The sequence below is a fragment of the Oncorhynchus kisutch genome, linkage group LG8 (assembly GCF_002021735.2).
Source record: "Oncorhynchus kisutch isolate 150728-3 linkage group LG8, Okis_V2, whole genome shotgun sequence".
Classification (NCBI taxonomy): domain Eukaryota; kingdom Metazoa; phylum Chordata; class Actinopteri; order Salmoniformes; family Salmonidae; genus Oncorhynchus; species Oncorhynchus kisutch.
In genome coordinates this window covers 33,552,452-33,579,449 of record NC_034181.2, presented here as the reverse complement: position 1 = coordinate 33,579,449, position 26,998 = coordinate 33,552,452, and the positions used below count along the sequence as shown (strand labels likewise).

General features: G+C 42.0%; 1 protein-coding gene across 1 annotated transcript in view; it reads left to right on the top strand.

The window, feature by feature from the left end:
- Positions 1 to 12,166: 12,166 nt before the first annotated feature.
- The window catches only part of LOC109895831 (transmembrane protein 132D-like), a 60,854-nt gene continuing 46,022 nt past the window's right edge, over positions 12,167 to 26,998 (top strand). The window contains exons 1-2 of the mRNA XM_031829428.1: positions 12,167 to 12,666; positions 20,998 to 21,883. Of these exons, the coding sequence (XP_031685288.1) occupies positions 12,594 to 12,666; positions 20,998 to 21,883 (959 nt within the window). The 5' untranslated portion in view covers positions 12,167 to 12,593. The remainder of the gene's footprint in view (positions 12,667 to 20,997; positions 21,884 to 26,998) is intronic.

Genomic DNA, 26,998 nt, shown 5'->3' with positions numbered 1-26,998 from the left:
TGTCACAATCTCTGTCTTTCTGGAAGGCAACCCTTGCTTGAATTTCATCTACCTTGTTGTCAAGAGACTTGACTTTGGCGAGTAGTATACACGGGAGCGGAGGGCGATGTGCACGTTTACGGAGCCTGACCGGCAGGCCGCTCCGTCTGCGCCGTTGTTTTGGGTCGGCTTCTGGGATTAGATCCATTTTCCTGGGTGGATCCGCTTCGAGAAAGTCCTATTCCTGGTCGTAATGTTGGTAAGTTGACATTGCTCTTACATCCAATAGTTCTTCCCAGCTGTACGTAATAAGACTTAAGATTTCCTGGGGTAACAATGTAAGTAATAATACATAAAAAAACAAAATACTGCATAGTTTCCTAGGAACGCAAAGAGTAATACATAATAGAGTCACCAAAAGTCACTGTATTAGAGGTTGACCGATTAATCGGAATGGCCGATTCATTAGGGCCGATTTCAAGTTTTCAAAACAATCGGAAATCGGTATTTTGGGACACCAATTTGGCCGATTTTTTAACATTTTATACACCTTTATTTAACTAGGCAAGTCAGTTAAGAACACATTCTTATTTTCAATGACGGCCTAGGAACGGTGGGTTAACTGCCTTACATATTTTTACCTTTTCAGCTCTGGGATTCAATCTTGCAACCTTACAGTTAACTAGTCCAATGCTCTAACCACCTGCCTCTCATTGCACTCCACGAGGAGCCTGCCTGTTCATCGAATGCAGTAAGCCAAGGTAAGTTGCTAGCTAGCATTAAACTTATCTTGTAAAAAACATTCAATCATAATCACTAGTTAACTACACATGGTTGATGATATTACTAGTTTATCTAGCGTGTCCTCCGTTGCATATAATCGATGCGTTGCGTATTCGCGAAAAAGGACTGTCCTTGCTCCAATGTGTACCTAACCATAAACATCAATGCCTTTCTTAAAATCAATACACAGAAGTATATATTTTTAAACCTGCATATTTAGCTAAAAGAAATCCAGGTTAGCAGGCAATATTAACCAGGCGAAATTGTGTCACTTCTCTTGCGTTCATTGCACGCAGAGTCCGTGTATATGCAACAGTTTGAGTCGCCTAATTTGCCAGAATTTTACACAATTATGACATAACATTGAAGGTTGTGCAATGTAACAGGAATATTTAGACTTATGGATGCCACCCGTTAGATATAATACAGAACGGTTCCGTATTTCACTGAAAGAATAAACGTCTCGTTTTCGAGATGATAGTTTCCGGATTCGACCATATTAATGACCTCAGGCTCTTATTTCTGTGTGTTACTACGTTATAATTAAGTCTATGATTTGATAGAGCAGTTTGACTGAGCGATGGTAGGCAGCAGCAGGCTCGTAAGCATTTATTCAAACAGCACTTTCGTGCGTTTTTCCAGCAGCTCTTCGTTTTGCTGTTTATGACTTCAAGCGCATCAACTCCCGAGATTAGGCTGGTGTAACCGATGTGAAATGGCTAGCTAGTTAGCGGGGTGCATGCTAATAGCGTTTCAAACGTCACTCGCTCTGAGACTTGGAGTAGTTATTCCCCTTGCTCTGCATGGGTAACGCTGCTTCGAGGGTGGCTGGTGTCGATGTAGGGGGGAGGAGAGGGATGGAAGCTATACTGTTACACTGGCAATACAAAGTGCCTATAAGAACATCCAATAGTCAAAGGTATATGAAATACAAATAGTATAGAGAGAAATATTCCTATAATAGCTACAACCTAAAACTTCTTACCTGGGAATATTGAAGACTCAGGTTAAAAGGAACCACCAGCTTTCATATGTTCTCATGTTCTGAGCAAGGAACTTAAACGTTAGCTTTCTTACATGGCACATATTGCACTTTTACTTTCTTCTCCAACACTTTGTTTTTGCATTATTTAAACCCAATTGAACATGTTTCATAATTTTTTTGAGGCTATATTGATTGTATTGATGTATTACAGTGGGGCAAAAAAGTATTTAGTCAGCCACCAATTGTGCAAGTTCTCCCACTTAAAAAGATGAGAGAGGCCTGTAATTTTCATCAAAGGTACACTTCAAATATGACAGACAAAACTTGAAAAAGAAAATCCAGAAAGTCACATTGTAGGATTTTGAATGAATTTATTTGCAAATTATGGTGGAAAATAAGTATTTGGTCACCTACAAACAAGCAAGATTTCTGGCTCTCACAGACCTGTAACTTCTTCTTTAAGAGGCTCCTCTGTCCTCCACTCGTTACCTGTATTAATGGCACCTGTTTGAACTTGTTGTCAGTATAAAAGACACCTATCCACAACCTTAAACGAATCATCCAGCGATCATACACTGTTTACCAGGGGGCAGGGCTACCGACGTTAAGGCTAATCTGAAGATGGTGCTGGCTAAAGCTAAAACTGGCGAGTGTAGAGAGTATAGAGATTGTTATCCACGTCGACACCAACGATGTTAGGATGAAACAGTCAGAGATCACCAAGCGCAACATAGCTTCAGCGTGTAAATCAGCTAGAAAGATGTGTCGGCATCGAGTAATTGTCTCTGGCCCCCTCCCAGTAAGGGGGAGTGATGAGCCCTACAGCAGTCTCACAACTCAATCGCTGGTTGAAAACTGTTTTCTCCCCCCCCCAAAGATAGAATTTGTAGATAATTGGCCCTCTTTCTGGGACTCACCCACCAACAGGACCCAGCCTGACCTGCTGATGAGTGACGGACTCCATCCTAGCTGGAGGGGTGCTCTCATCTTATCTACCAACATAGACAGGGCTCTAACTCCTCTAGCTCCACAATGAAATAGGGTGCAGGCCAGGCAGCAGGCTGTTAGCCAGCCTGCCAGCATAGTGGAGTCTGCCACTAGCACAGTCAGTGTTGTCAGCTCAGCTATCCCCATTGAGACCGTGTCTGTGCCTCGACCTAGGTTGGGCAAAACTAAACATGGCGGTGTTCGCCTTAGCAATCTCACTAGGATAAAGACCTCCTCCATTCCTGTCATTATTGAAAGAGATCATGATACCTCACATCTCAAAATAGGGCTACTTAATGTTAGATCCCTTACTTCAAAGGCAATTATAGTCAATGAACTAATCACTGATCATAATCTTGATGTGATTGGCCTGACTGAAACATGGCTTAAGCCTGATGAATTTACTGTGTTAAATGAGGCCTCACCTCCTGGCTACACTAGTGACCATATCCCCCGTGCATCCCGCAAAGGCAGAAGTGTTGCTAACATTTACGATAGCAAATTTCAATTTACAAAAAAAAAAATGTTTTCGTCATTTGAGCTTCTAGTCATGAAATCTATGCAGCCTACTCAATCACTTTTTATAGCTACTGTTTACAGGCCTCCTGGGCCATATACAGCGTTCCTCACTGAGTTCCCTGAATTCCTATCGGACCTTGTAGTCATAGCAGATAATATTCTAATCTTTGGTGACTTTAATATGCACATGGAAAAGTCCACAGACCCACTCCAAAAGGGTTTCGGAGTCATCATCGACTCAGTGGGTTTTGTCCAACATGTCTCTGGACCCTACTCACTATCACAGTCATACTCTGGACCTAGTTTTGTCCCATGGAATAAATGTTGTGGATCTTAATGTTTTTCTTCATAATCCTGAACTATCGGACCACCATATTATTACGTTTGCAATTGCAACAAATAATCTGCTCAGACCCTAACCAAGGAACATCAAAAGTCGCGCTATAAATTCACAGACAACACAACGATTCCTTGATGTCCTTCCAAACTCCCTCTGTCTACCCAAGGATGTCAGAGGACAAAAATCAGTTAACCACCTAACTGAGGATACTCAATTTAACCTTGCGCAATACCCTAGATGCAGTTGCACCCCTAAAAACTAAAAACATTTCTCATAAGAAACTAGACAGTACCGTGCAGTATCGAAGAGCCCTTACTGCTGCTCGATCACCCTATTTTTCCAACTTAATTGAGGAAAATAAGAACAATCCGAAATTCCTTTTTGATACTGTCGCAAAGCTAACTAAAAAGCAGCATTCCCCAAGAGAGGATGGCTTTCACTTCAGCAGTAATAAAATCATGAACTTCTTTGAGGAAAAGATCATGATTATTAGAAAGCAAATTACGGACTCCTCTTTAAATCTGCGTATTCCTTCAAAGCTCAGTTGGCCTGAGTCTACACATCTCTGCCAGGATCTAAGATCACGAGAGATACTCTCTCTCTACATGTTTCAGTACTATATCTATTGACACAATGATGAAAATAATCATGGCCTCTAAACCTTCAAGCTGCATACTGGACCCTATTCCAAGTAAACTACTGAAAGAGCTGCTTCCTGTGCTTGGCCCTCCTATGTTGAACATAATAAACGTCTCTCTATCCACCGGATGTGTACCAAACTCACTAAAAGTGGCAGTAATAAAGCCTCTCTTGAAAAAGCCAAACCTTGACCCAGAAAATATAAAAAACTATCGGCCTATATCGAATCTTCCATTCCTCTCAAATATTTTAGAAAAGGCTGTTGCGCAGCAACTCACTGCCTTCCTGAAAACAAACAATGCATACGAAATGCTTCAGTCTGGTTTTAGACCCCATCATAGCACTGAGACTGCACTTGTGAAGGTGGTAAATTACCTTTTTAATGGCATCAGACCGAGTCTCTGCATCTGCACTTGTGCTCCTAGACCTTAGTGCTGCTTTTGATACCATCGATCACCACATTCTTTTGGAGAGATTGGAAACCCAAATTGGTCTACACGGACAAGTTCTGGCCTGGTTTAGATCTTATCTGTCGGAAATATATCAGTTTGTCTCTGTGAATGGTTTGTCCTCTGACAAGTCAACTGTAAATTTCGGTGTTCCTCAAGGTTCCGTTTTAGGACCACTATTGTTTTCACTATATATTTGACCTCTTGGGGATGTCATTTGAAAACATAATGTTAACTTTCACTGCTATGCGGATGACACACAGCTGTACATTTCAATGAAACATGGTGAAGCCCCAAAATTGCCCTCGCTAGAAGCCTGTGTTTCAGACAAATTTTCTACTTTTAAACTTGGACAAAACAGAGATACTTGTTCTAGGTCCCAAGAAACAAAGAGATCTTCTGTTGAATCTGAAAATTAATCTTAATGGTTGTACAGTCGTCTCAAATAAAACTGTGAAGGACCTCGGCGTTACTCTGGACCCTGATCTCTCTTTCGACAAACATATCAAGACTGTTTCAAGGACAGCTTTTTTCCATCTACGTAACATTGCAAAAATCAGAAACTTTCTGTCCAAAAATGATGCAGAAAAATTAATCCATGCTTTTGTCACTTCTAGGTTAGACTACTGCAATGCTCTACTTTCTGACTACCCGGATTAAGCACGAAATAAACTTCAGTTAGTGCTAAATACAGCTGCTAGAATCCTGACTAGAACCCAAAAAATGTATCATATTACTCCAGTGCTAGCCTCCCTACACTGGCTTCCTGTCAAGGCAAGGGCTGATTTCAAGGTTTTACTGCTAACCTGCAAAGCATTACATGGGCTTGCTCCTACCTATCTCTCTGATTTGGTCCTGCCGTATATACCTACACGTACGCTACATTCACAAGACACAGGCCTCCTAATTGTCCCTAGAATTTCTAAGCAAACAGCTGGAGGCAGGGCTTTCTCCTATAGAGCTCCATTTTTATGGAATGGTCTGCCTACCCATGTGAGAGACGCAAACTCGGTCTCAATCTTTAAGTCTTTACCGAAGACTCATCTCTTCAGTGGGTCATATGATTGCGTGTAGTCTGGCCCAGGAGTGTGAAGGTGAACAGAAAGGCTCTAGAGCAACGAACCGCCCTTGCTGTCTCTGCGTGGCCGGTTCCCCTCTTTCCACTGGGATTCTCTGCCTCTAACCCTATTACAGGGGCTGAGTCATTGGCTTACTGGTGCTCTTTCTTGCCATCCCTAGGAAGGGTGCGTCACTTGAGTGGGTTGAGTCACTGATGTGATCTTCCTGTCTGGGTTGGCGCCCCCCCCCCCCCCCCCCCCCTTGGGTTGTACTGTGGCGGAGATCTTTGTGGGCTATACTCGGCCTTGTCTCAGGATGGTAAGTTGGTGGTTGAAGATATCCCTCTAGTGGTGTGGGGTCTGTGCTTTGGCAAAGTGGGTGGGGTTATATCCTTCCTGTTTGGCCCTGTCCGGGGGTATCATCAGATGGGGCCACAGTGTCTCCTGTCCCCTCCTGTCTCAGCCTCCAGTATTTATGCTGCAGTAGTTTATGTGTCGGTGGGCTAGGGTCAGTTTGTTATATCTGGAGTACTTCTCCTGTCCTATCTGGTGTCCTCTATTTCTCTCTTTCTTTCTCTCTCTCGGAGGACCTGAGCCCTAGGACCATGCCTCAGGACTACCTGGCATGATGACTCCTTGCTGTCCCCAGTCCACCTGGCCGTGCCGCTGCTCCAGTTTCAACTGTTCTGCCTGTGATTATTATTATTTGACCATGCTGGTCATTTATGAACATTTTAACATCTTGGCCATGTTCTGTTATAATCTCCACCCGGCACAGCCAGAAGAGGACTGGCATCCCCACATAGCCTGGTTCCTCTCTAGGTTTCTTCCTAGGTTTTGGCCTTTCTAGGGAGTTTTTCCTAGCCACCGTGCTTCTACACCTGCATTGCTTGCTGTTTTGGGTTTTAGGCTGGGTTTCTGTACAGCACTTTGAGATATCAGCTGATGTACGAAGGGCTATATAAATACATTTGATTTGATGTTAGCCCCCTGATTTTCCCAAAATGTTGTCTGCGTGTCAGACTCAACAAACTCTCATACTTTATGGTTAGTGCTTGCAAGATCCACTGTCAATGATGAGCCATCTTCAGTATTGGCTTTCTGGCAAGACCCATCGAATGTTCTCCCCAATAGAGCAACTTTGCTTGAAATGTCCACTGCACATGCGTGACATGATTAAACATTTCAGTGAAGCCTGTCCACTCAAAATGAAAAGCAGCCACTGTTTTCGGGTGTCTTCTCTTCGGGAAAATAAAATATACACTATGGTATCCGGTCATAACAGTGTACTTTCTCCGGCATGCAGATAAGTAGCTTGCTAGTTAACAGTTACACCACAGACCTAAGATTACTAGTAGCCTATCTTTGGTTGTACATATGTTCTGCTTGAGCTGGCTAGTTTACAGTTTGTAAACAAAGCCAAAGAAGGCATAGGTGCATATTGTTGAATGGCACCAAAGGATCATGGTGAAAGTGGCCGTAACTAGCAAAGGATTATTGTTGATGTAGTCTGTCTCAGACAGTCAAATCAAATATACTTATAAAGCCTGTTTTACATCAGCAGTGCTGATGGTTATACAGAACCCCAGCCTAAAACACCAAACAGCAAGCAATGCGGATGTAGAGGCACAGTGGCTAGGACAAACTACCTAGAGAAGCAGGAACCTATGAAGAAATCTAGAGAGGAACCAGGCTCTGAGGAGTCCGTCCTCTTCTGGCTATGCCAGGTGGAGATTAGAAGAGTAATGTAAACTCACTCACTTTTGTACATCTCCTTGGTCCGTACAATTGACCTTATTTTTGCGCCCAAAAAACGGAATACTTCCAGATCAACTGTAATGTCAATACCAATGTAAAGCACAATTTCTCCCCTTTCCAACAAAATTAATAACGAGACCTTCATGATGCCCATCTCTGCATAATTCAACAAGGCAATGTGCTCCATCGGGTCTTTTTAAAAATGGCGGGTGGGGAGCGAAGGCTACAAAGTGATCTTGAAAAGGGGAAATATGTAGCGCAAAGTTTTTTTCACCCGATTTGTCCAACTAATCAACTTTAAAATGTAAATTAAACACAAAGATTTTATGTAATGTCTCATCACATACCTTTTTGGAGGTTTGTGGCGAATTTGAAGAGGGGTTTAGGGCTGCGCTAACGTTAGCCTCACGATTGAACTGCAGCTGTTCCGGCTTTTGAGTGTCATGATGGCTCGCAGTAATGACGCGCAAAAAAATGCAATTGGCACCCTAGTCATGAAATATTAGTTTAATATTAGCAATAATTATATTAATTTAGACAAAAATCATGAATAATTCAGTTTTCTTACAAGTGTCTATGGTTAAGCATGATTTTAATCTGCGAGAGAAGGGCTACCCCTGGTGGAAAGATGCTGTACTGCACAAAATGAGTTGCAAATGCGCGCTGTACGTCATGTAGTGTGACACGTCACGATGTAACATACAGCGTCGGAGGGGTCCGTTTTTTTCATATTTTCTCAAATACTGTTAGTCCATTACCAAGTCAATCAACGCTAAATCGAAATGTAGTTCACACCCCGGATTTTGATGCTAACACAGTCACTACAGTCCCATTCGTTTTCATTGCAGCCTCGTTAGAATGTCGTGGTTATGCACATTTGTACGGAATGGGGCGAGTTTACGTTACATGGCCATTAAGGCCAGATAAAAAAATACAAAAATAAACTAGATGTAGTCTAGTTGTAATGAGTGTAAGAGATGTTGACAAAGGAGTAGATTTGGTTGTAAATGAACATCTAAGAACACAATACTATGCTTTCTTAAATATATTCACAGATGGATCTCAGGACCCTAAAACAGGGAGGGCAGGTGCAGCTTTTAGTTTAAGGGGGCAGTGATGAAAAGAGCAACAGATGATTTGTTGGACATACTGCTGCAGAGTGGGTTGGACATACGGCTGCAGAGTGGGTGGAGGTGGTGAGGCCAGACAGTAGTAATCTGCTCTGACTCCTGTGCAGCACTGGTGAGCATAAATGAACGTGTGTCTCAGAGCAGAACATATGTATTGTATGAGATTTTGCAGTGCTTGTATCAGGTGAATCAGATTAAGGTATTTGTGCTGTTCCTCTGGGTACCAGCTCATTTGGAAGTAGACAGGAATGAGGTGGTGAATGTTATCACCAAGCAGGCTCTTAAACATCCTAATGTTGAAATTGGATTTTCAATCAGTAAAGCAGACGCCATGGGGTTAATAAGAACAATGGTTAAAAACAAATGGCAATAGCTGTGGAGCAGGGAGAGAAAGGGTAGACACCTGAATAAGATCCAGGTAAAGGTGGAGGCAGGGAGGTCCTCAGGCCGAGAGAGAAGGGAGGAAACTGTAATCACAAGGCTGAGACTGGGACACACCAGGCTCAATAGTACAATGACATTGGTGGGGAAACATCCAACTAGGTGTGATCATTGTCAGGAGGAGACGGAGACAGTGGAACATATTATCTTTCAGTGCCAGAAATATTTGAGGGAAATGGAGCAATTGTTATTAGATTTGAGGAGTAATGGGGTTGAAGAGCCAGGATTAAGTGAACTGCTGGGGAAATCTTCAGGGGATGTAGTATTTAATTGTGTATTTCGTTTCCTTAGGGAGACAAGATTTTTCGGTAGGATTTAGACCTTCACTGCCTCTGGTCCACACTCCAATCCAGTTGGTGGCGGTAATGCACCTTAACGTTGGTTGCCAACCATCATATAAAATCCAAAGAAGGCCAGGGCTGAATTCCAAACACTTAAAAGAAACACCCTCTCCTCTCAGATTAAGTGGACACTTCTGAGAATGTTTGACGAGTTTAAATTTGCAGGGGAAGGGAGGAATTAATTAATTTTAAAATGGACCGCCCTTTCCTGGAAATTCGCCACTCATTAGGTCGGCGCTCGGGGCGGCAGGTGGTTAAAGCGTTGGGCCAGTAATAGAAAGGTTGCTGGATCGAATCCCCAAGCTGCTTATAATTGACTTGCCTGGTTAAATAAAAATAAATAAATAATTTGGCCCACGGTTGTGTTTTCATGTGCTACAGTCAATTATGATTGCATTTCTAATTAAATTAACTATATAAATATTAATATATATATATATATGCCTACTGTATGACAGCTAACTAATGGATGGAACTAGATGGAACTTTGAATAAATACGTTTTATTTCTACAATTTCCAAAAGCTAACCAAACAAACACATCATTACTTTGACGAGATGTTTGTGCATTTGTAGCACAATTTCTCATTTATGTACATTCGTTTTTACTTGTATGTTGACTTTTTTTGTGGATGTACAATCATCGCGAATTGAATTATGGGGCGTTTCAGACGCCGAGTGAACAGAATTGTACACTGCAAACTCTATCAATAACGAGGGCTGAGGGGTTTACGTTGCGAAGTTCCCTTGTTTGGTTAATAATTTCGACCAACGGGATTCCCCCAAGGTCATAAAGCGAGGGTAAGTGGAGCCCAGATCAACCCCTAATGGCCTCATAGACTGCGGGTCCGTGATTGGTCTGTGTCAGCACGTAGTCTTGTGTGACGACAAATTTAGTCCGAATGGATCACTATTTAATTCAATATCTCGATTTGTAGCGAACTTTAAAACAATTCACCATGGAGGGGGAGGGGGGGGGGGGGGGGTAATTTACATAGGCTTTCTATGGCAGATATGGCTTTTGGCACGGCTATTGTAGGGTAGCTAAGCAGTTGCCAACCAGCAGAGCTCGTGACTTCACGCTACAGACCGGACACTGGGGCTTGAGTCAAACATAATACCTGTACGCCCCCGAGCACACTGTTTGTTGAGTTCATCCTCAGTTTGAAACTCTTGCGAAAGTGTTAGAAGGGGAATATGAACATTTACTGTTGTTGATACAAATGTTTAAATTCCATGCATTATGGCAACGACATTTTCTTACTCTTGACAACTTTTCATTCTAATGATATGAGAACCCTTTTCACAATGAGGTACAGACACTGATCATTTCTTATTTAACTTGCTGCAAGAAATATATGGATGTTAAAAGACTCCAAATCCACCAACATACAGTAGAATTCCTAATCTTTAGCCACCAGGGGGCACTAGAATTCCACCCCTTTAACTTTAACAGTAGGTGTTCATAACAACAAGGGTTCAGCCTCATTTACCTAATGCTAATTTATAGTTGCGCCAATCACAGATGGAGAGCATCATATCCACCATGCCCATCATATTCGTTTTGCTGTCACTTACAAAATCATGCACCTTTGATATCCCGCTCATGAGTATCCCTGTATTCATGAATAAACAGAATATTGCACATTTAAATTAATATGGGTTAATAGGAATAGTAACTGAAATGTGGACACTGACTGTAGGCCTATCATTTCTGACATGTAGCGTAATTTAATATTAACTCCTGCAGAATTATGCGTTTCTTGCAGTGAAATTATACAACAAATGTCAATTTTGTTTCGGGAACAGGAGTGGAGAGATATGATTTCTTTCTTTCAGCATCTCTTGTCAAAATGCATTGTTTGTGTAATGTGTTATCTTTTACACTTTTATGCAAGCAGACAGTATTTCAACCACACAAAATATACACCCAAGACGAATTGAAGTGTTATCATAAACATGTTTTCTCAGCTTTTAATTTCCTTAAAATCGGTCAAACTGATGACATTTAGATATTTTGCACTGGACCAAACATAATCACACAACACCCATGATATGCGAAACTGAGCTTGCACAGACTGTAAATAAGATAAGATATTTACATGTATCCTGTCTTAGATCACCAAAACCCAGGCATCTGATCTGGGTTTCTTATATCCGGGACCCAAGCTTTTTCGTGTTATTGTAAACTGGATATGATGTTTATATGTGTCAACTCAAACAGAATAATTGCGTATCTAGAATAATAACGGGATATTGGTGTTCATGTCAATGTGGTCATTGGTGGCATAATGGGTGCGAGTGTACCCATAGAGCAACGTAAAAGCAGGAAGAGTAACCATCAATATGTGCTGTGATTTGATTAAACTCAACTGACATTACAAAAAATACAGTCCATTGCATGAGCCACAATAACTGGAGAAAAGTTACATTCGTGAGCATATTTAAATTAACGGGTACACTACCCTAAACACTTTTAAAATGCCCCATGTACATTGCGAGAGCCTCAAATAAATTACGTATGTTCTGGAATAACACAAACTATAGCCAACTAATCACTATAATTAGCAGCATGTACAGTAGTGGCTGTTTGTTTACACCATCCTCTTATCATCTCTTTCTTACACTGGATTTAGAATCACATGAAATCGTGATGGTCTCCTGCTTAATTTACTGGACGAGACGTGCTCTGGCCGGATTGAGTTGTGACAGATGATTACTTTAGTGCCCCAAGGGGTTGCGCACAAGGCAGTCGGTGATCTGTGAACACACATGGAAGATTTCAGCGCAGTCAGTCCCAACGATGGTCAAAGTTGGGTAAATGTCTGAGAGCTGATGCAAGGACTTAAAAATGAATCAGATGGAGTTGCTGTATCAAATAATCGTATTCGGTATGGCGGTATAAGGAATAAAAGAAAAAAGAAAAGCACATCGAAACTTGGCTGATCGCTATCTGATTAACTGGACGGGACGTCTCCAAGTTCGTTAAGCAAAACCTTTCCACCATCGAGACAGTTTCTGATAGCTCAATGTATAGTTTATGTGACGCACGGAGTGCACAAGACAAGGCTGTATTCGTACAGGTGCGATTTTGTAGCCTACACTAGTCAAGCTACTCTTCTTGGGTTGTTGAAACTCACGAAACTCCGAGACTGGAAGTTACATGGAATAAAGTGACAGCCAAAATGAGCATTTACTCTCATATCTGGAGGTTTTTACAGATATTCCTAGCGACGATTGTCACAGTTGTCACCCAAGGTATGTGCCTTTTATTGGAAGTGAAAACTAGCCTGAGTGATTGTCTGCATATACCTATATGAATTTAGATTCTATTTTGCTCTATTCCATGGATGTTTTTAATTATAGACTCTTTATGGTGTTGTTCGAGTAGTCTAGACGTGTATTCTAGTTTATGTCCTATAAAATAATATCAAACTCTTAGCCTCTTAAGTGCTTGTGTTGTCTCTTTATAATATAATTATGATCGAGATGTTGATGACACAACATAGACCAGCGTTTCCCAAACTCGGTCCAGGGGACCCCAAGGAGTTCACGTCTTGGTTTTTGCCACAGCACTACACAGCTGATTCAAATAATCAAAGCTTGAGGATGAGTTGATTATTTGAATCAGCGGTGTAGTGCTGTGGCAAAAACCAAAACGTGCACCCCTTGGGGTCCCCTGGACCGAGTTTGTGAAACGTTGAAATAACCACTGTTACCCTTGTGGTTCAAAATGTATTTAACTTGTAGTTTCCTTAAATTATATACCCTACTTTTATGACTACAATTGACATACACACTGACCAAGCCATCAGTCAAATGGCCTACCAAGATACAGTAGGCCTACCAAGTTACAGTAGGTCCACTTTAGCCTAATTAGCCTACTCCAAAGAGCATGGTAAACAACGTTTTATTTTATTTTATTTGGGGTTGATCTTATTGATTTGTGCTGATGTAACATTGCTGATGTGAATTTTGTTTTTTGCAAACCTCAATTTCTGTCTGGCGTTATGGCAGCGCCAAATGCATGCTCTGGCAATTTCGACTTGTAAAAGCCAGCACTCTGCTATTTTCCAATGGTGGCGCCAGGGTCGGTAATTTGCCTGTTTAATATAAACTCAATAGCGCTAGGTTGGAAAGGTGTGACCTTAAAAACATGCGCCAATGTGCCAATTTCAAGCAGCGCTACTGGTGATATTTAAACTGGTCTTAGCAGTAATGCAATTAGTTATGCCATCGATTTTGCCAGCAGAGGAGCACAATAGCCTAATCAGTAGCATATAACCAATGTTTTATTCAAATATAATTAGCAGCAAAACAGTCAACAGACATTCCTGTTTTTTCTTTATGCTGAACGTAATTATTTGTCCATGCAGCTTCTGTGCAAAGTATGGACTCATTAGGCCTATCTGTGATGCACATTGAATGAAAGGTGTCAGTGACTGTAGGAAGGCTTTTTAGGAACATAAACTTATAACAATAGACTGCTTATTGTTTGTCCTTTTATCATTTACAAAAAATGCATCTTCTGCGTTCATCTGTTGCACCCAACTGTAAAATCGCGGGAATTCCGATCCCTGGCCTTGGTGCTGAATCCTCGTGTAGTTTAGTCTATTTGCCTGTTCATTTGTTTATCTTTCACGTGGCAAAGTCCAAAGTCACTAACAGGCCATATCAGGCGATGGTACTGTAAGCTAATCTTATTATAATGTTTGGCCAATGTCCAATTGCCCATGGCTCTAACATGCAGTGCATTCTCGAAATGCGAATGCTATGTGTGTAGACGAATATTTTCATGTTAAAGCCAATTGCTTCTATGTTGAAGCCTGAGACACCCCTGAACCTATACCACCAGCACTAAGATTTACTATTGCGTTAAGTAGCGCTGAGATTTACCATTATGTTAGGTTTGTTAAAATAGAGCACTAGAGTATGTGTTGGATGTACTGTGTACCTCTGTTACATTGGAGTATCACCAGTTTGTGCACTTTAAATCATATAAAATGTTATTTGTCACATGCTTCATAAATAGCAGGTGTAGACTAACAGTGAAATTCTTACTTATTGCCCTTCCTAACAATGCAGATAAAACAATTGAATAATAATAGAAGGACAATAACATGAGAAATAAATACACAATGAGTAATGATAACTTGGCCATGTACATGGGGTACCAGTACATAGTCAATGTGCAGGGGTTACGAGGTAATAGAGGTGTATATGTACATATATATATATATATATATATATATATATATATATATAGGTAATGTTAAAGTGACGAGGCAACAGGATAGATAATAAGCAGTAGCAGCATATGTGATAAGTCAAACGAGTTAGTGCAAGGGAGGGGCAATGCAGATAGTCCAGGTAGCTATTTGATTAACTATTTAGCAAGTTCCACTCATGAAACGGACACACATGAAACATTTAAATTGCTTTCATTCCCTAAGTGTAGTGACAGTGTCCAGCAGAGCTAGTCCAGAACTCATCATTGTGCTCATTCACATCACCTCAGTAAGGAAATGGACAAGACCCTGTGGACTTTAATTACAAACCCAGCAATATTCCACATCACAAAGGCATTTGCTAAAAAGCTTTTAACTGCCTCAAAGACTGCTATTTCCAGGCGATGTGGCCCTCCTGAATTATAATAAACAGACTGGATAAAGAGATAATAAAAAGGGAGAAATCCTGATAAAACAGATTTTTGAAAGCAGCTTTAAGAGTCTCATTGGATATAGCAATCTCTACCAATCCCCACACAGGCATAAGCATCTCCCTCCCTCCCCTCCCTTTCTGTACAAATCTGATCAGTGCTCTATCTCGTTTGTATGTTTATGTAGCAGTTGCAGGGACATAGGGTCTTTTCAAGAGTAAACCACAATTTCTGTTAGGAGAGCTTTGTCCCTGAAATGCTTAGGTCATGCCTGACCTTTGCCCTGGGGAGAGGACACTGCCATTATGGAAGTAAACAACATCTTGACCTAAACACAGGCTCTCTTCACCACTTCATATGGAATAAGTGAGATATCTGTGTCATGGCTCAGTCAAGTCATTGGGAACCAGATCACTTACAGGCTGTTCTGCATATATGGAAATGGCAGGTAGCCTAGCGGTTAAGAGTGTTGGACCAGTAACCGAAAGGTTGCTGGTTCAAATCCCCAAACTGACTAGATTAAAAACCTGTTTGTGCTCTTGAGCATGGCACTTAACCATAATTGCTACTGTAAGTTACTTTGGATAAGAGTGTCTGCTAAATTACTTAATTGTATTTTAGCACATTAAAATGCATGGGGGTTGCACACACAATGTACTTAGTGATGGAGGAACAGACACTTATCTGCATACAAACATGATGTTATTGCAGAAGAAAAGGAACAGGCAAACTGTTACTGGTCATTCAAACACCATGCATCATAGACCCGCTTTGTTTGGTGTGTGGTCAACCCAATTCAGTGGGTTTCATCAAGACAAACTCAAGTTGAATAATTCTGTATTAAAAGAGACAATGTATTGTATGCTAGTTGTCTCAATATAATACTGACAATAGCATACAATGACAGCATGGGTAATGTTTTGTTTCCTAGTAACAACCAATAGCCTACTGTAATAGTACTGTAAGTAAAGATACCTTGTTCTCATGACTGAGCAGTACTGTGCTGTCCAGAAATTGGTCAGCTGACAGCTTTACCTCTACTGGGAACAATGCCAAGACCTAAAGACACTTATAGCCATGTCATTAATTAGCTTTTGCCTTAGTCTCCTCACTTTTTTTGAATCAACCTTATATGTTTCATTGTGTCCAGTGATGCTAATGGTACTGTGGTACTGTTTTTACCCCCAACATTAGAACACAGGACCACATGTAGTCCTTTCAGGCTCCCTGTTCCTAGCGTTCTGATGAACTTATTATTTGCTTTATCTAACAGGCTCACAAGTAGTGACTTATTCTGAGAAAAGAGACTCATTATGTTTAAAGGTTGCCTTAGTCTTATTTCATCAGTTCTGAAAATCTCTCTCTCTGCTTTTTCATATCTAATATATTATTATTAAATTGTTATTACTATTGCTTAATGCAAGTGCTTATTCCCTAAAGATAGACTCACACTGTACACATCTACCTATTCACAGATATTTTCATTTGGAATCACCTAGAGAATTTGGAAAATAGATTTGATTAACGGCATATCATTTTGCGCTCGTTATATGGATTCAGTTGTGCATTATTTTTCCTTTTGCATTTGAAGAGCAAAGCAGTTGATCCTTGTAAGAACGAAAACAACAATGTCAATGGAGACATTAGAGAAGTGCATTTCTGTAGGCCAGAATAGATATGGTTTAGGTGGACAGGGAAATAGAAAAGTGAAAGGTCTGTCTCCAAGTTGAGGGATTGGCGCAGCTCTGTGCTGAAACAGCTGGTGGAGGGATTTGGCATTGTGTTTATCAGCTGGATGCAATGCTTTCATCATGGGTAGTGAGGATGGATATACAGTATAGGCGCAGCATATACACTATATATACAGAAGTATGTGGACACCACTTCAAATTAGTGGATTCGTCTATTTCAGCCACACCCGTTGCTGACAGGTGTATACTGTAAAATCGAGCAAACAGCCATGCAATTTCCATAGACAAACATTGGCAGTAGAATGAAGTGCTCAGTGACTTTCAACATGCACCATCATAGGATGCCAGCTTTTCAATTTCTGCTCTGTTAGAGCTTCCCCGGTCAACTGTAAGTGCTGTTATTGTGAACTGGAAATGTCTAAGAGCAACAATGGCTCAGCCACGAAGTGTTAAGCCACACAAACTCACAGAACGGGACCGACTAGAGCAGAAGCGCGTAGCGCGTAAAAAACGTCTGTCCTCGGTTGCAACACTCACTACCGAGTTCCAAACTGCGTCTGGAAGCAACGTCAGCACAATAACTGTTTGTCGAGAGCTTCATGAAATGGGTTTCCATGGCTGAGTTGCCACACACAAGCCTAAGATCACCATGCATAATGCCAAGCGTTGGCTGGAGTGGTGTAAAGCTCATCGCCATTGGACGCTGGAGCAGTAGAAATGCATACTCTGGAGTGATGAATCACACTTCACCGTCTGGCAGTCTTACGGACGAATATGGGTTTGGCGGATACCAGGAGAACGCTACCTGCTAGAATGCATAGTGCAAACTGTAAAGTTTGGTGGAGGAGGAATAATGGTCTGGACTGTTTTTCATGGTTTGGGCCAGGCCCCTTAGTTCCAGTGAAGGGAAATCTTAATGCCACAGCATACAATGACATTCTAGAAGATTCTGTGCTTCCAACTTTGTGGCAACAGTTTGGGGAAGGCTCTTTCATGTTTCAAATGTTTTATTTAACTAGGCAAGTCAGTTAAGAACAAATTCTTATTTACAATGACGGCCTACACTGGCCAAACCCTCATGACGCTGGGCCAATTGTGCTCCGCCCTATGGGACTCCCAATCACGTCCGGTTGTGATACAGCCTGGAATCGAACCAGGGTCTGTAGTGACACCTCTAGCACTGAGATGCAGTGCCTTAGAACACTGTGCCACTCGGGAGCTCTGGAGCATGACAATGCCCCAGTGCGCTAAGCGATGTCCATACAGAAATTGTTTGTCGAGATCAGTGTGGAAGAACAGTTGCAGCACATCTCCCTCCTACAAAGATGCAGAAGCAGAAAAGGCCCAGTGAGTGTTTATTCACAGCGGTGGGAGATGTTGTCAGCTCTGGTATTAAACAGCACATCTGTCTGTCAGTGGTGGAGACAGCCCAAGCCCAGGCCCCAGACCCAGCCTTCTCCTACAGAAAATGATTGAGACATATGTCTGTGGGAGAGAAAAAAAAACTAAATTTATGTTTCTCTTTGGATTGTCGCTACATAGATATGGCTCCGTTGTGTTTCCCTGACCTTGTAAAGCTTTCCAACGAGTCCACAGCCTCCGTACGATGGCTGCTCAGTGATAAAAGCAGGCGAAGGAGGGATGATGTCACACGCCACAGACCATGAGGGACAAGACTCAGTTAAATTTACGAAAAGCTCAACAGAAGCGAAGGTACAGGACAGCAGGCAGGCTCAGGGTCAGGGGCAGGCAGAGTGGTCAGGCGGGCGGGTTCAGGGTCAGGACAGGCAAAGGTCAAAAACCAGGAGTGCGAGAAAAACAGAGGCTTGGAAAAGACAGGCGCTGACAGGACAAATGCTGGTAAACTTGATCAACAAAACGAACTGGTAACATACAAACGGAGAACACGGGTATAAATACACATGGGAAGATGGGTGACACCTGGAGGGGGATGGATACAATCACAAAGACCGGTGAAACAGATCAGGGCGTGACACTCCTCCTCCTCAGGAACAAAGCCATCAAAAAATCCAGTGACAGATGTGCCGTTCTCTCTGTCATCTTTTGTCATGATTTGACAAATGGAACTAAAACATATGTGTCTCTACAGATGCAGATAATTATGTCTGTAATCTTAGTCAACTCTGTGGTAAGCACAAGTTTATGACAGTTATGGGATCAAGAATAGTTGTCAAGAGGGACATTGTTGATGATATCTACAAATAGTTGACTTGTCACAGTGGTATGTGATGCCTGCATTGTGTATTCTTAGTTTGTCATAGTTCATGATGAATAGAATCACATTACATTGCAGGGCTCATAGGCTAGTCTTTGGATGAGGTTGTCCTCTTGGCAGAACCGAATGTGCCCATTTTTCATGAACTAGCATCTGACTTTATTCTGCAATGCAAACTATAGGCCTACCCTTAAGAGGATAATAGACTTGGTTTCATTATTTTTTAACAGACAGTTAATTATTAACTGACAGTTTGTGAGATAATTTCCGGTAATGAGCACATACCAGGCAGTTGGTGCTTTTCTCTCTCTCTCTCTCACTCTCTCACTCACACACACACACCAAGTAGGCCAATTAGCCTCCCATTGACAGTGCAGCCTCAGGTCAGCTGCCATAATCTGTGTAATCTATCAAAATGGCCGCAAAATGAGAGTGGATGCTGGCCTGCGGACCTGTGCCCAGTTCACTTCCAGAGAGATAGACATGCCCAACCCTCATGCTTTTAGGCCGGATCAAAGGGCTCTCATGCTGTTGTCTCTTTCGACATCCTCACGCTACTCCAAACACCCAAAATTACAATTCTGCCCTGTGTGGGAAACAAAGGCAATAACATACAGAAAACAAAGCAGTAACTGTACTGAACAAAAATAGAAACACAACATGTAAAGTGTTGGTCCCATGTTTCATGATCTGAAATACAATATTGCCAAATTTGTTTACATCCCTGTTAGTGAACATTTCACCTTTGCCAAGATAACCCATCCACCTGACAGGTGTGGCATATCAACAAGCTGATTAAACAGCATGATCATTACATAGGTGCACATTGTGCTGGGAACAATAAAAGGCCACTATAAAATGTGCAGTTTTGTTACACAACACAATGCCACAGTTGTCTCCAATGTAATTTTAAAGAATTTGGCAGTACATCCAACCAGCCTCACATCCGCAGATCACTTGTAACCACGCCAGCCCAGGAGCCCTACATCCCGCTTTTATACCTATGGGATTGTTTGAGACCAGCCACCCGGACAGCAGATGAAACTGAGGAGTATTTCTGTCTGTAATAAAACCCATTCTGATTGGCTGGGCTGGGCTCCCAAGTGGGTGGGGCTATGCCTTCCCAGTCCCACCCATGGCTGCTCCCCTGCCCAGTCATGTGAAATACATAGATTTGGACTTTATTTATTTATTTCAATTGACTGATTTCCTTATATGAACTGTAACTCAGTAAAATCGTTGATGTTGTTGCATATTGCATTTGTTATTTTGTTCAGTATAATTTGTTCTGTTTTCACGTCATCAGATCATGTAGATGTTATTGCTTGCTACTTTGCCATTTTGTTTTACGTTAATGGTTTGAGCTGAAATCACATTGATAATGGGATTGACTTGATCTAGATGATGGATGATAAAATGGCAATGGAGTCTGTTCTGATGCTGTCCCACCAGTGTGCCGGGCCACTGCATCACACTGTAATAACCTTAAGCTGCTCCTGCTATAATTTGTAATATAAAGGCCCTATTGTCTACTGTGTCATGGGAATTCGAAGATTAAGTAAAAGGTCAGTGCTAGCCCTTTCACTTTAATGACGAGGTCACATCCAGTTGATCAGCTTGCCTCAAGTCTAGTTCCTGGACTTTCTGCATGGTTTCTTTTTAGTATTTCCTGTTGAACCAATATTTTTATAGGATATTTTTGTGTTCAGATTAATAATGATAAAGGCCATGAATTATTCCTGACCTCTTGATATAACCAAGAAACAATGGACCATGTTATAGAACTCCTGACCCTGATCATGAAGGGGTGTTAGATAGAGTTTAGAGAAGCAGGAGAGTAGCCAGAAGGTTGTAAATTCCAAGGCGTAGGCTATTAGGAGAGGCTAAGGGTCTAGTGACTCACTAGTCCATCCAAAATGATAAACATTAATTTCCTCTACATGTCTTCAAAACAACAATGTCTGTTAACCTGGGGTAATGTTTTGTCTCTTGCTTTCCCACAGAGTTGGACAGTCAGGAGATGTCAGACAACACCAAGAGCTCTCTGCCATTCCCTGTGTTCCTTCCAGTCAACTACCAGGTGCGAGATGCAGACTGCTTCTTCCTGAAGGAGACCGGTCAGGACATCATGAGAAACTCCAGCCTGCAGACACAGACACAGCCATTTGTCATCTTGAGAGCCAGCCGGCCGCCTATTGTCAACGCCAGCTATGGGCCCCTGTCCAAAGAGCAGCCTGTCCCTCTAGACCTGATCCAGTCTGTGCAGCTGTTCCGGGCCCCGGGGGTATTCACCTATAACTGGAAGGTCCAGTTCTTTGTGCTGACCCCCCGGGTCTACTCCTCCATGCCCAAGGTGCAGGTGTTGTTCTATGTGGCTGGGAGGGACTGGGACAGGGGAGCAGAGGGGTTAAATGATGAGTTGCCCTGTGTGATGTTGTTTGCCTTCTGGCAGACCCAGGAGGTAAGGGGCTCCTGTGCCCTTGGAGGTCAGAGGGGCACCTGCATGGCTGAGATGGAGCCTGTAGCCAGCTGGTTTAGTCCCGCAGCAGAGAGTTCTAGCCGGGAGAGGCTGTACCTAACAGAGGGCAACACAGTAGAGCTGTACTACCAGGCCCGGCCCAGTGCCTATGGGAAGTGCAGGGAGTGGGATGGGGGCCGCTGGGGTAGCTCAGAGCAGCAGCAGCAGGCTGAGTACGTCCCTGTTACTCCAATGCAGAGAATCGGCAGTGTACGCCTCCTTCAGGTGCCCAAGGGAGCTGCGTCTGTGTCTCAACTCAAGCTGGGAAAGGCCGTTGTCATTCAGACCTCCTCCAAACCCCTGAAGAAAGATATCGCCACTTTCAACATCCTCACGGCCAGCTCCTCCTCCCTGGAGAACTTCACTCTGCGGTGAGTCTCATATGACATGATTGATGTTTTCACTCATACTTAGACTACTTTACTTTTTATTATGTCAAGTCACGTATTCTAAAACAATAAGTTATCTTAAAAATGCAAAATTCCAAATGCCACTATTTCCCTATGACATATAGGAAACAACTATAGTGAAGTGCTTTATCAGACCAATAACTGTCCTGTAGCACACTGTGGTTATAATTGGTTAACAACTAACCCTATTTTCTGATGTATTGCACAGTAGCCCAACTTATCTTCTACATTTAGCCACACGTTCCCAAACTGTCCATTAGAAATAAGGGAATATTGTAGGAAATTAGATTTGATGTGGATTAAAGCATTTTTTAGAAAATATCATAGATGTTAGCAGTCTTACTGGGAATTGAGGCAGATTATTAATGTTAAATTGAAAAATACATGTCTTTGCTAGTGGAGAGTAATGATATTCAGAGCTATTTCAACTTCCTTTGCAGTCATCAAGCAACTATTGCTTTAGCATTAACCTACTATATTCCAGTATTTTCATCATTCAGTTAATCATAACTAAGGTGAGTTTTCCTCTCTCTGCGATTTTTCTAGGCCCAGTGGCAATTTCCTCTTCTCCTCACTCACTCTGGCTATTTTCAGGTTCGGGCTTAACTTCTGTAATGTCGTACCAGGTCTGGGCTCGGGGTTCAGTTCACCGGGCTTGGGTCTGACCGGGATCAAATGTTAAGTTCTGATGAGAACTGAGAAAGGCAGTGCCAATTATGCATGTGCTTTGAATTCATGGTGACTTTGTGTGAAGTAAATACGCTAGGCCAACGGCTTACATGAGACAACCTGTTTGGATAAAGTGCTATTTTATTTTTGGCTAACTTTCTGCTGCACATATTGTGTATTTTATGGAATTGCATTAGTGCGACATTGGGGGGAAATTTGGTCATTTCCCGGTAATTTTACACTAACGGTAATATTTTCTATCTAAAAATGTTTATACAGTACCAGTCAAGTTTGGACACACCTACTCATTCTGGGATTTTTCTTAATTTTTACTATTTTCTACATTGTAGAATAATAGTGAAGACATCAAAACTATTAAATAACACATATGGAATCATGCAGTAACCAAGAAAGTGTTAAACAAATAAAAATATATTTTATATTTGAGATTCTTCTAACTAGCCACTCTTTCCCTTGATGACAGCTTTGCACACTCTTGGCATTCTCTCAACCAGCTTCATGTCCAGTCACCTGGAATGAATTTCAATTAACAGATGTGTTAACTAAAGTGTTAGTTAAAAGTTAATTTATAGAATTTCTTTCCTCCTCAATGTGTTTTTAGGCAATCAGGAAGGGTGGTATACAGAAGCTAGCCCTATTTGGTAAAAGACCAAGTCCATATGTGAAAATTTGAAATTGTGTTTTTTTAACATTGGATAAAAGCAGAGACACAGAGCGACAAAATGGTATATCATACACAGCATTTGAGGAACAATTGGAAAGTAATTCTGCTTTGAAAGTTGATAAACTTCACTTTTGAGAAAATGGCCTTTGAATGTTTTAGTACAATACCTACTGAAGAGCTCTTCTTTGTCTACACCCATTCAGCATTGTTCACACCCTCTTATGCTTTAGAGTTGATCTGAGCGTTCTGTCCTAACAACAACAGTCAAGCACTCAAGCTAACTGGCTAACGTGAGAGAACAGTTCACTGACCATTTTACTCGCCCTAGCAGAGCTGGTTAGGTTGTTAATATGTTATCCAGAGCGTTGGTGACTGCAACTGTGCTGCTGGCAACAATTTAAGCTTTTTTGGCAATGTTTACCGACACTGGCCATATTCAACAGGTGTTTGAATTTGCGTTTGAGTTCGTAAATTTGCCATTTATTCTGCACTCTGGCACACTCAAGACGAGTGCTCTGAAATCAGAGTAAACAAATCCAATTCTATTAGTCACATTATTAGTCACATAAGCCGAATACAACAGGTGTACCAACAGGTTCACCTTACAGTGAAATGCTTACTTACGAGCCCCTAATCAACAATGCAGTAAAAAAAACATACAGATAATAAGTGCATAGATGATAACAACAGAGAGTAGAAATGCAAATAGTCTGGGTAGCCATTTGATTAGGTATTCAGGAGCCTTATGACTTGTGGGAAGAAGCTGTTTAGAAACCTCTTCGACTTAGACTTGGCGCTCCGTAGGTGTTCCTTTTGTCCCGGTGGGAAAGGCCAGTGTGGAGTGCAATAGAGATTGCATCATCTGTGGATCTGTTGGTGCGGTATGCAAATTGGAGTGGGTCTAGGCTTTCTGGGATAATGCCGTTGATGTGAGCCTTTCAAAGCATTTCATGGCTACAGACATGACCAGCCTTTCAAAGCATTTCATGGCTAGAGACGTGAGTGCTACAGGTCATTTAGGCAGGTTACATTCGTTTTCTAGGGCACAGGGATTATGATGGTCTGCTTAAAACATGTTGGTATTACAGACTCAGACAGGGAGAGGTTGAAAATATCATTGAAGACACTTGCCAGTTGGTCAGTGCATGCTCGGAGTACACGTCCTGGTAATCCGTCTGGCCCAGCAGCCTTGTGAATATTGACCTGTTTAAAGGTCTTACTCACATCAGCTGAGGAGAGCGTGATCACACAGTCGTCCGGAGCAGCTGGCGCTCTCATGCATGTTTCAGTGTTCTTTGCCTCTGAGCATCAGAGCCGGTGTAGTACGATTCGATCTTAGTCCTGTATTGACGCTTGCCTGTTTGATGGTTCGTCGGAGGGCATAGCGGGATTTCTTATAAGCTTCCGGGTTAGAGTCCCGCTCCTTGAAAGTGTCATCTCTAGCCTTTAGCTCAGTGCCTATGTTGCCTGTTATCCATGGCTTCTGGTTGGGGTATGTACATACAGTCACTGTGGGGATGACGTAATCGATGCACTTATTGATGAAGCCAAAGACTGATGTGGTGTAGTCCTCAATGCCATCGGAGGAATCCCGGAACATATCCCAGTCTGTGCTAGCAAAACAGTCCTGTAGTTTAGCATCTGCTTCATCTGACCACTTTTTTATCGACCCAGTCATTGGTGCTTCCTGCTTTAATTTTTGACGTAAGCAGGAATCTGGAGGATAGAGTTATGGTCAGATTTGCCAAATGGAGGGTGAGGGAGATCTTTGTACGCGTCTCTGTGTGTGGAGTAAAGGTGGTCTAGAATTATTTTCCCTCTTGTTGCACATTTAACATGCTGATAGAAATTCGGTAAATCTGATTTCAGTTTTCCTGCATTAAAGACATCTGCCGCTAGGAGCGCAGCTTTTGGATAAGCGTTTTCCTGTTTGCTTATGGCGTAATACAGCTAATTGAGTGTGGTTTTAGTGCCAACCTCGCTCTGTGTTGGTATGTAGACCGCCACAAAAATTACAGATGTAAACTCTCTTGGTAGATAATGTGGTCTACAGCTTATCATGAGACACTCTTCGTCAGGTGAGCAAAACTTTGAGACTTCCTTAGATATTGTGCACCAGCTGTTGTTTACATAAATCCATAGGCCCCAGCCCCGTCTTACCAGAGGCTGCTGTTCTGTCTTGCAGATAGAGTGTATAACCCGCCAGCTGTACTGTATGTTCTTAATGTCGTCGTTCAGCCACGACTCAGTGAAATATAACGTATTGCAGTTTTTAATGTCCCGTTGGTTGGATATATGTGCTTTCAGTTCGTCCCATTTATTTTCCAACGATTGAATGTTAGCTAGCAGAACGGAGGGTAAGGGCAGATTAGCCACTCGTCGCCTGATTTTGCCTCAATTTATTTTTCCTTCTCCAGCGAATCACGGGGATCGGGCCTGGTCGGGTGTCTGCAGTATATCCATCGAGTCTGACTCATTGAAGAGCAACTCCTCATCCAATTTGAGGTGAATAATCCCAGTTCTGATGTCCAGAAGCTCTTTTCGGTCATAAGAGACGGTAGCAGCAACATTATGTACAAAACAAGTTACGAACAACGCAAAAAAATAAATAATTAGCATGGTTGTTTGAGAGCCAATAAGACGGCAGCCCTACCCTCCAGCCCTACCCTCCCTGAATTTACGATTATAGTTAAGGTTATGACTTAGGTTCAAGGGTTAATGTTAGGGTTATGGGAAGGGTTAACTAACATGCTAAGTAGTTGCAAAGTAGCTAAAAAGCAGTAAGTAGTTTCAAAGTTCCTGCAATGCTAAAGTTGTCTTTGATGAGATTTGAACACACAACATTTGGGTACTAGACGTTCATGTTATATACCTATCCATTCACCCCAACCAACCAACCACCCTCCTTTCATGTTTGCCTTAAGTAACCTTCTATCTTATGTAACAATACCAAACGTAACATATCATACTAATTTGAGAGTCCTAGATTTATGTTTACTGTGTTATGTCTAGTCTATGAGATCAGTCTATTATACCAGATCTGACTTATTTGTTTGTGTTCAAAATCTATTTTTGACCAATCCACAAACCAAACCAAAGATAGATAAACTAAGATATCCAATCATATCAAACCAGAAACATCCTCTTGGAAGGGGGTCACATCAATGTGTGATGGCCTTAGGGGGTTGGCTGGGTAGGACAATGGCATACAGTGTCATCAGAGTTCACTCTGAACAACTACAAGTAACCACAGAGTTCATATATCCATATAGATAGCGTCGGAGTTCTATTCAGAGGACAAGTTTGAGATAAATACCAAACGTGGCTGCAATAGTGTTATTCTATCACACATTTAACAGTCAGTCCTCTGCATACTGTAGAGAGATAGATACATGTTGACCCCTTGATGGGGGAAGGGCTGACTGGTCCTTGGGTATATTCTTGGGCCATTTGTCATGCTGCCGGAGGTGACACATCAAGAGCACATCAATTAGGGCTGAACCAACAGGAGTATAGGGAGGTTAAAGTGTGTGTGTGCGTGTGTGTGCATGTGTGAGTGTGTGTGTGTGTGTGTGTATCTATGTGTGTGTGTGTGTGTGTCAGTCACCAGATCTCAACCTAATTTAACACTTATTGGAGATTCTAGAGCGGCGCCTGAAACCGCTTTTTCCACCTCCATCAACAAAACACCAAATTATGGAATTTCTTGTGTAAGAATAGTG